Source organism: Camelus ferus, chromosome 3 (genome assembly GCF_009834535.1).
Source record: "Camelus ferus isolate YT-003-E chromosome 3, BCGSAC_Cfer_1.0, whole genome shotgun sequence".
Lineage (NCBI taxonomy): Eukaryota > Metazoa > Chordata > Mammalia > Artiodactyla > Camelidae > Camelus > Camelus ferus.
The window spans coordinates 39597499-39608243 of record NC_045698.1 but is presented as its reverse complement, the minus strand read 5'-3'; the positions used below and the strand labels follow the sequence as shown (position 1 = coordinate 39608243).

Genomic DNA, 10745 nt, shown 5'->3' with positions numbered 1-10745 from the left:
TGTAGTTTTAGGTTGTGGCTACCGTAACTACTTTTTTTTTTAGCCACTAAAAATGTAGATTTGAATAATGGAAAAACAGATGGTGCTTGAAATCTCTAACTTACGTTTCACAAAAACTGTTTTGGAAATGTTGCTTGTGTGTGCTTTTATTGCTTAAAACACAGTACCGTTTTAGCCTGTTCTGATGAATAATTTAAGAATTACTGTCCTAGTCTAAGACAGCATTTCAAAGTGCATGTGTTAATCATATACTTGATTAAACATTTCCTTGCCTTACTCTACAGAATGCCAATTGGCTTTTGAGTGGATAATTGTTGCAGTGAGAGCAGTGACGTTCAAACAACTCTTGCCTGTCTGAATTGCTTGAAACAGCACCATGAAAAGGAATACCTGTGATTTGCTTTCTCGGAGCAAGAGTGTAAGTACCTTTTGGTTTCATTTCTTTTCTAAAAACGTGTACACTTAACTTTTTACTGGTTCCTTTGGATTTTAATACTGTGCTTTCATGATCAGGCTTGTGAGAAACCCTTGGTTAACTTTCAGTTCTCTGACTGTATGCAGCTTATTAACAAATGAAGACTTGTTCGTCTCTGTGGCCTGGCTGACATTTCTTGGGAATTCTCTTCCAGCCAGTTTCTATGCCTTACCATTCATTCGTATGTGCCTGCTGGCATGGTACTGGACACCCTGACTTTTGGATGCATGCAGAAAACATATTGTTAAAAATTGAAACTGAAGAAATTTATATCTTGAATATCAAATTTTCTGGGCAAGTCCAAATGGATAAATCGCATTCACACCACTAGCTACTTTCACCAGTTACATTCTGCAAGTTCATGCACAGGATAAGTAATGTGAATACTTGATCAGTGGGACATCACTTCCATGAACTTTCTTTCCTGGCATATGTCTCTAATCTCTGCCCTCCTTTAAAAAATTTTTTTAAAGTGAAAATCCTCATGGCCCTGATGGAGATTAAGCCTTATTTCCACTCACTTAGTATTCTTAAGGTACCGAATTAGTCATAATTTTTAGATTTCTATTAGCTTATGAAAGAAAGCATAGGCAAATAGAGCAACCCCAGGAAAGTGGCACAAGGCGGGGATGAACGTGGACTGTTCATTTCCATCAGGCAAGCTCTAAGAACACGCCCCTTTGTTCATTCACCCAAGGGGGATAAAAGGCATCCAAAGAGATGTAGTTGTGACTAGGAACATTCATTCGAAGGCATCAGGAAAACCACAAATGCAAACACATTTTTCTAGTATGCGAATGCTTTGTGTTACAACCAGTGATTCTGTGGTGATGGCCCAAGGCCATCTTTAATTCTTTCTATAGAATTAATTACCATCCAGCCTTTAAGGGTGAGCAACTCGGGAGTAATGGAGAGGGAAGTACAGTGCACAACAGGGTTTTTAAAAAAATGAAGATGTACCCAGAAGTGTGCCAGTTCTTGGACTGAGTATTGACTGTGTTTAATAACCAACCAAGGAAATTCGACAAACTCTGAGGGAATGTCCGAATGCATTTGTTTTACTTGTTAGTGTTGTATGGATTATTGAGTAAAATAAAGGACCATGCGTGGCACGGAGCCTGGAATTCCTTTTATCATCATACAATTCCTCATTGTCATAGGAAGTGACCTGCATACAAATTTCTAAAATGCAAACACATCTTTCTGTTACTGAGTTTTCTTACTATAAGTTAAATTTGAAAGCCAACCATTCATATAATATGTCCTTCTTTGATTAAATTTCAGAGACATGTGATATGAAAATACTGTGTAAAGGCAAAAAAGGAGACTATTTTGGATAATTAAAAACATATTATTAAACATTTTCCTGTTCTTGGAGAAAAACATTCTAAAAGCAAATGATTAACTGAGCTGTGACTTTAGAGAACTTTGGGTACTTAATGATGCCCGGAGATTTTCTATTTATATTTGCTTAATGGAAAAATTTTTATCTTGGTGGAAAGGCCCATGCTTCCCAGACTAAGAGAATCCGAGTTGCCTACGTTTGTCCAAATGTAAACAGTACAGCTCTCATTTCACTGCTTCTCAGCTTCTTGAAAATCCACTGCCATAAAGAAAGTGCTTCCACTTAATTAAATGACTCTAAGCAGGAGATTACTGTTTATCAGAGAAAAGAACTACACTTTTTGCCTAGTGAGAAGTTGTCACTTTAGAGTTTTAAAAGTTTATTTTGCACTGGTTTAAGAATGTCACTCCCGCCCCTTAAGTCTTTGCCAGAAGAGAATCCAAAACTGTACATTTAGAAGTAGGTGTTTCCTGTTTTTGATGAGGAAAGTTTAAAGAACTAATTTGATTTAGAATCTGAGAATGTTTTTCTTTGGCATTATGACATTTGAAAATGCGAAGAGACTCTTCTAAATGTTAAAATGGCCTCTGCTCCTCCCTATGTGTCTCTGTATATCTTATATCTATCATTGTGAAAACGTAAGGCATACAAAAGAGAAGGGAGAAAAGGACCATCTTTAGACAATCACCTTATTTATTCTTGAACATTTAACTCAGTGTTTATATTTTTCTCCTCACATTCAAGACCTGGTACAGTGTCCCTTTTGATGATGAGTGCTCTGAATTCTTCCTTTGTTTGGAAGGGATCCATGAAAAAGTTTAACTGTAAGAATATAAGCAAACCAGTTTTTACTTAGAGTGACATTTTGCTAGTTTTGGGGGGTAATTTGTAGTTGCAGTGGGGAAAAAAGAGAGGAAGGGTGCACGTGGACAGTACAAAAGTGAGGCATGGTCCCAGTGGCTATGGCCCTTATGATCCACGTAGGAGAACAAACATTCATCAAAGACTTGCACAAATAGGTGTAAACTAACAGTTCTCCACTGTTTCTCCTTCCATAGAGTGAGTATTCTTCTGCATGTCCTCATCTGTAATGGCCTCTCATCTTTCTTTATCCTAGAACATAAACTTTCTGAGGACAAGGGCTTTGCTTCCATATTCACCATAGTATCCTCAGCAAAGCGCTTTTCACAGACCTGAGTATTAATTATGGTTAAAGGGATGAGTGAATGAATGGATTGTGATGCCTGCTGGGAGAAGAGTCTTAGTACAATGACAGGGTGCAGAACACAGACAGCCTGGTCAGGGAAGTCAGGCAAGACTTCCCTGAGGAAAGATGGTTGAGAGCTGTGATCTGAGGGTGAGTTAGCCTAACAAGGAAAAGTAGGAGCGTAGAGCCTTCCAGAAGTGAGTATGATGTGCAGTGGCTCCATGGTTGTAGGGAAAGTGGTGGCTTCAAGGTCATGGAATCAAATAACTAGCCCATTGGTGGCAATGGTAGGGAGACTGAGAAAACTGAACATATTTAAGAAATATTTAGGAAGAAAAAAATGATAGGGCTTTTGGTGAGGTATTAAATTTGGGATCCAGGTGAGAGAAAAGTATGGCATGTGCTGGCTAGTTTTCTTTTAACTGAATGGAATGTCTGTGGCCTGTCCACTGAGTTGGAGACACTGTGTGAACACCAAGGTGGGAATGGGGAGAGGACGAACCAGAGTCCAAGGCTATGAGACTGGGCTCTTTGAAGATACAGGAGTTTGGAGAGCAATTTTGTTTAATCCACACAATAGGTAGATTGGGAAATTTAAATTATTAAACTTATACCCCAAACAGACTGTTGCTTAAATATAGGAAATGGACAATTTTATTGAAATAATAATAATAATTAAAAAAACCCTATAAGTTTGACCCCAAGCTGTTTTCCCTAAATCTACAAGTTGCATTTATCTGCATAAAATTTGTGTATGTAGGAAGTCAAGTTGTTAAATAGGGGGAAATATAGGACAATTATTTCTAATTTAGCTTTTCCATTTATTGGAAAGAAAGATTGTCCATTCCTGCAAAATGTTATGTAGAGAGAAGTGCTTAAAAATAGCAGCTTTAAATGTATTCTTTTGTTCCATCACATATAAGCAAAACCTACGTAGTTGACTCATTAGAGAAACTTCCAAACATCAGTTCATAAAATCAGGTTTTTTTTTTTTTTCGCTATTTCTGGTGCTATAATATGTTTAGTTTTGATATATACTTGCATATATTTTTGAGTTCCTAAGCCAAATAAAATATATACTTTAAAAAATTATTATTTTCTTAAAAATTAATTCAAAGTAAAAGCTACAGTATTTTAAAGTAAATCAAAGTGCTTATATGACTTATTAAATTGAAAATATCTATATGAGTTGAATATCATTAATACTACTAAACAGTATATTAGGATGAACTTATATACAGACTTTTATAATAAATGAACCTAAATTAAAATATTGAAATATCTTAAAACCAGTTCTTTGTTATATATTCTTAAAATATGAAATACTTTAAATTTTGCTATTATATATAGCAATGAAAGAAGTCCACAAATTAAAAAAAAATAGGTAGCTAAAATGCATTGCACATCAGTTGAGAATTACAAAAGGCAAATAATTTAAGCTTTGCCTCCCTGTCTTACATAATTGTTCCAATTGTTTACATCATTTGTTTTTAGAATACATGGTAGTAATATATATCTCTCATAAAATGGTGTTGCTGAATTTTATAGGGCTTAAAAAGTTTATAAAGTTTCTGAGACATAATTTCTTCTTATAGTTGGAAGAGAACTTAAAGATACCATGACTCACTGCTTTTATTTTACGGATAAGGAAATTGAGATTGAGGCCTGGGGAGATTAAATGACCTGCCTGAGAAGTGGCTTGGTTTGGTTAAAAAAATGTGGACTTTAAAATCATACAGAACTGGGTTCAAAATCTGGCTCTTTCAACTTTCCAGCTGTGGGAAATTTGACAAGTTACTGACTCCAGTATTCTAAAGGGTGAGATGGAAATGATACCAACACAATGCTTGGTACATGAAAGGTATTTAATAAGTTATATCTTTAGTGTTGCCCTAAACCCCACAGTTTATTGTAAATGAGACAGACTTTCTGTGTTCTTTTCTCTCCCTGATTCCTAAAATGTAGTCAAAGTTGAGGTTAAAAAATAATGATTTCTTATCCTCTTTAATCTCTTTTAAGTGCCTGAAAAATACCAATGTTGTAAAAACCATGTTGTCGAGATTAAGTCCCATAAAAATCAGGGCACTAAAGAAACAAAAAAAAAAAATCATAAAATAAAAAGTAATCATTTAGATAGCATCTTTTTTTTTTTTTTTAACTCTGGACTTTCTGATTTAATAATAATTGGAAAAGAAAAGAGTTTTATACCTCTTGTCTTAAGAACCACATTTGGTTTATCCAAATGTTGGTTCTTTGTCCATATACCAAAAGGGCAGAGCTCAAACAGATTTCTCTCTGCTAAGTTTAGGGAGTATCTTTGCCATCTGTGGAAGCTGAGGAAATTCTTGTTTTGACTTTTGCTTTAATGAGGCTGAGCAGGTGACATTTATACAACAATTACAGAATATGAAATTTTAGTATAAAAACCATGCTATCTCAAAAGAATGACTGGTATAATGAAGCTTCATGAGGTATCACTCTACTGTAAGTTTCATAGCAGAAAAATTCCGTATACAAGGGATGCTTTATGTTTGTTTACTATTCTGAATCGTAATGGATCAACTAATTTCTCTATTTAAAACTTGCTTTCTTCTGCCTCAAATATGTTTTCATGAAGTCATTTGGTTTAATCTAGAGCAGCATTTAGTTGTAAACGTCTACGATTTTTTTTCCTTCTATCTGTATAGCATAGCAATTTAGGGCAGAAAGAAACAAAATAGCAGAATAGTTAATATAGAATATTCTTTCTAAGACTATTAGAGAGTATTATGAAAGAACACTTAGAGCAACAACTCTGCTTTTAATTAAGCAGTTTAATTTGCTGCAGTGGTCGAGACTGTACACCAACGCTTTAGCTATCTGAGTTAACTCTATTGACTCTTTTCAGTCCATTGGGTCAAAGGGAAGGGAGCCGTTTACATTAACTGACATCACTTCTGGCACTGAAGTTTTCCTTGGCATTTCTCTAATGAAATATTGATGTAGTATGACGTTTCTTAGGTTAAAAATCTAAGTCTTGTAGCTTGTACTTCTGTTGAAAATAATTTTTTAAATAGTAGATTTACTATTCTTTGTATTAAGAATAATAATCACTATCTCCCAACATTATGTTCTGACATTTTTCAATATGGATGTACTTTTACTGGTCTAGCTTTTTATTTTCTACCTGGTATAAGGGAGCCAGTGTGATAAAGTACAGCAGTCCCCATTGTGTGATTTAAAAATATTAGGAATTCTATTTATATTTACTTCTTAATGTCATCTGTTTTCAAAATCAATATAGTTTAGAGACCATTGGTGCAGTGAAAGGGGAATAGTTGTTGAATTCAGAGATGTGGAATGAATCCCCAGATTCACTGGTGCTTAAATTTCTGACTGTTAGTAAATCACTTAATTTTTTTTGAGCCTTAGTGTCTTTATCTGTAAAATAGAAAAATATCATAATGAAGGTGAATGAACCTGTCACATAATAGTTGCTCAGTCAATTCTATCTTGAGGTTTGCAGGTGCTTCTTTAGCTACAGAGCAGGGTGGCCTAGAAATGGATTATATGGAAATGCCTAAGTTCCTCTCACTGAAGAGGTTCAAGTATAGCATCCAAGACTATTCAGTCAGTATCTATATCATATAAAAGATTCAGGAATAGGATAGGTGGTCAAACTAGGTGAGAGTTCTGTCTCCTGTCATTTATGAGTTTCTATGATTCTAGGTCATGTTGTACCTGTTCATAAATTGAATTGAAAATCAATTTCCAAATAGATATAAAATCAAAGTATTGGGGCAATAGAGTATATTTTCAGCTCAGGCTTCCATAAGAAAAATATACAGACTAGGTGGCTTCACCAAGAGGATTTCATTTTCTTACAGTTCTGGAGGCTGAAGTCCAAGATCAAGGTGCTGGCTAGTTTGGTTCCTGGTGAGAGCTCTCTTTCTGGCCTCTCACTGTGCCCTCATATGGTAGAAAGAGAGGACAAGCTCTCTGGTGTCTTTTCTTATAAGGGCACTAATCCCATCATAAGGACCCCACCTCATGACCTCGTCTGACCCTAATTACCTCCCAAAGGCTCCACCCAGTATCACCACACTGGGGGGCAATGTATGAATTTAGGGGGACATGAGTATTCAGTCCATATTAGAGAGTTTGGTATTTTTAAAGGATGATAATAAGCCACTGTGATATTTATGCCTAAAGGTTGATGATTGATATTCTGGGGTCCATATATTCTCTCAGTTGGATAACACTGAAAATGATCTAGTTAATATGTTTTTCTTCATTGCCTACTTTCTAGATTTTATGTTAAGGGAACTCAGTGATGAATTTTGAGGTTCTAATCAGCTTTTCACGACTTAGAGGCTAAATTTAATTTTACTCAAAATAGTTTTCTTCCCTTCACTATTCTTATTTTACTTATTTTATATTGCTTTTTTTTTAAAACATTTTTTATTGATTTATAATCATTTTACAATGTTGTGTCAAATTCCAGTGTTCAGCACAATTTTTCAGTTATACATGAACTTATATATATTCATTGTCACATTTTTTTCTCTGTGAGCTACCATAAGACTTTGTGTATATTTCCCTATGTTATACAGTATAATCTTGTTTACCTGTTCTACAATTTTGAAATCCCCTCTATCCCTTCCCACCCTTCACCCCCTTGGCAACCACAAGTTTGTATTCTATGTCTATGAGTCTATTTCTGTTTTGTATTTATGCTTTTTTTGTTGTTGTTTTTGTTTTTTAGATTCCACATATGAGTGATCTCATATGGTATTTTTCTTTCTCTTTCTGGCTTACTTCACTTAGAATGACATTCTCCAGGAGCATCCATGTTGCTGCAAATGGCATTATGTTATCATTTTTTATGGCTGAGTAGTATTCCATTGTATAAATATAACACATCTTCTTTATCCAGTCATCTGTTGATGGACATTTAGGCTGTTTCCATGTCTTGGCTATTGTAAATAGTGCTGCTATGAACATTGGGGCACAGGTGTCATCCTGAAGTGGGGTTCCTTCTGGGTGTAAGCCCAGGAGTGGGATTCCTGGGTCATACGGTAAGTCTATTCCTAGTCTTTTGAGGAATCTCCTCACTGTATCTCAACATAATAAAAGCTATATATGACAAACCTACAGCCAGCATAGTACTCAAAGGTGAAAAACTCAAAAGCTTCCCACTAAAATCTGGGACAAGACAAGGCTGCCCACTATCACCACTCCTGTTCAACATAGTCATGGAAGTCCCAGCCACAGCAATCAGGCAAGAGAGAGAAATAAAAGGGATCCAATTTGGAAAAGAAGAGGTAAAAGTGTCACTATATGCCGACAACATGTTACTATATATAGAAAACCCTAAAAGGTCCACACAAAAGCTACTAGAGCTGATTGAAGAATTCAGCAAGGTAGCAGGTTATAAGATTAACATTCAAAAATCAGTTGCATTTTTTTACACTAACGATGAAGCAACAGAAAAAGAAAGTAAAGAAACAATCCCCTTTAAAATAGCACCCAAAATATATTGTTTGTTTTTAACTTTCAGTCTAATAACACAAGTCTCAAAAGCACCTTGTCCCTTCAGTGGACTTACCAGTTGAGGTAACTCTTCAGACATTTGTAAATTTCAGACCTGATTATCTGAGCCACCCCCTTCCCGATATTAGTGCCACTATTTTTATGCTAACCAGGAAAGGGCAATAAAGGAACCGACAAAAGGAGAGGCACATACAAATTTCTACAATGACAGTATATTTTAAAGTCAGGCGTACTTAAAAATTTTTCAAAGTAACTTTCCTTATAATATCTCTGTTGATATTGTTTGAACTCATGAATTTTTATAAATCTTCTCATCTAGAGAATGAACTGGATAAATTTTAATTTTTCTTCATTAATCGGCTCTCTTATATGCTGAATTCTAATGTTTCTTGTAGTAGTTTACATTAAATTCTCAGTTGCCTAATACCCCTTCTTCCTGCCAGTTTGGAGAGATTCATGATCTCTTCTGCTCAATTGGATTTGTTGGTTTCTTGATGAAATTGCCCTGTTTGACTTAGGATTCTTTTGGATGCTCCACATTTGGATAAAATTGTCACTCACCAGATGTCTTTCAATTGATGTTCTCTTTTCTTTTTTGATAAGGTTGTTGTTTAGTATTTATTCAAAACTGGAAACAGTGAGGGAGGGTATAGCTCAAGTGGTAGAGCACTAGCTTAGCATGCATGAGGTCTTGGGTTCAATCCCCAGCACCTCCTTCTTTAAAAAAAATTAAATAATAACTCTCTCCCCTCCTCAAAAAAAAAAAAAAAAAAAAAAAAAACAAAACCAAAACTGGAAGCAAATTCTGGGCTATTTTGGGGGCATAGAATATCTAGAAAATACTTAACATTCTGAATCAAGTCCATTTAAATAGGCTTCCAGTTTTGAGTAAAGGAGCTAGGTGCCCACCTGGTGAAATATGCTCAGCAGGTTTCATAGAATCATCTCTTTTCACAGAAGACTTTAAATGTCCAAAATGTATAAACTGATTTTTCAAATTTTTATTTTTTACTGAAATATAGCTGATTTACAATGTTTCAGGTGTACAGCAGTGATTCAGTTATACATACACATATATATGTATTTTTTTTTCAGATTTTTTCCATTATAGGTTATTACAAGATATCAAATATAGTTCCTTGTGCTATAAGTGGGGCCTTGTTATTTATCTGTTTTATATATAGTAGTGTGTATGTGTTAACATAAATTCCAAATTTATCCCTCCCACCTTTCCCCTTTTGGTAACAATAAGTTTGTTTTCTATGCCTGTGAGTCTACTTCTGTTTTGTAAATGAGTTCATTTGTATTATTCTTTTAGATTCTACAGACAAGTGATATTATATATTTATCCTTCTCTGTCTGACTTACTTCACTTAGTATGATACTTTCTAGGTCCATCCATGTTGCTGCAAATGGCATTATTTCAATCTTTTTATGGTTGAATAGTATTCCACTGTATATATATCACATCATTTTTATCCATTCATCTGTCAATGGACATTTAAATTACTCCCATGTCTTGACTATTATAAATAGTACTTCTATGAACTTTGCATGTATCTTTGTGAACTAGAGTTCCTCTGGATATATGCCCAGGAATGGGATTGCTGAATCATATGCTAAGTCTATTTTTAGTTTTTTAGGGGACTGTTATCTATACTGGCTGCATGTAAACCAAATTTATCTTTTTCCTTAAAAATAATTTTTTTCCAGTTGTACTTTTACATTGCTGAGTTTTAGGAAGCAATTGCTCTTTTAATGGCACAGGCTGAGTAATTTATGCCATTTCATTTCACTGGTGCCTACCCGGAGAGTGAAAAAAAAACTTGGAAAGGATGATACATTTTGTCATGACACTTTAGAGATATATTCATTTATTGTTCCTCACAATTATTCTGTAAGATTGATTATTCTGGGGGTTTTATGGTTAAAGTAAAAATAATGAGTACCTTCCCAGACTGGCTTCTTTCTGTGCTATATCCATCACCACCTAAGGTACAAAATCGACAAAGTTGTCACAGCTTAGACTCCTGATGAAGTTAAGTATATGGAAACTAAATTTTCTTCTGTGGTCTCTCATTAAAGTCCAAAGAAGGTCAGAGGAGAAACTATAGGTAAAGATGTTTTGAAAAGTACGAAGCTAAACCAAAATAATATTCTTGCTTGTGTCTTGATTAGCAGTGAAG

The 10745-nt window shown here is 34.9% G+C and overlaps 1 protein-coding gene across 1 annotated transcript in view; it reads left to right on the top strand.

The window, feature by feature from the left end:
• The first annotated feature begins 290 nt into the window (after positions 1-290).
• The window catches only part of PDE4D (phosphodiesterase 4D), a 1019286-nt gene continuing 1008831 nt past the window's right edge, over positions 291-10745 (top strand). Inside the window, exon 1 of the mRNA XM_006180359.3 lies at positions 291-418. Within this exon, the coding sequence (XP_006180421.1) occupies positions 377-418 (42 nt within the window). The 5' untranslated portion in view covers positions 291-376. The remainder of the gene's footprint in view (positions 419-10745) is intronic.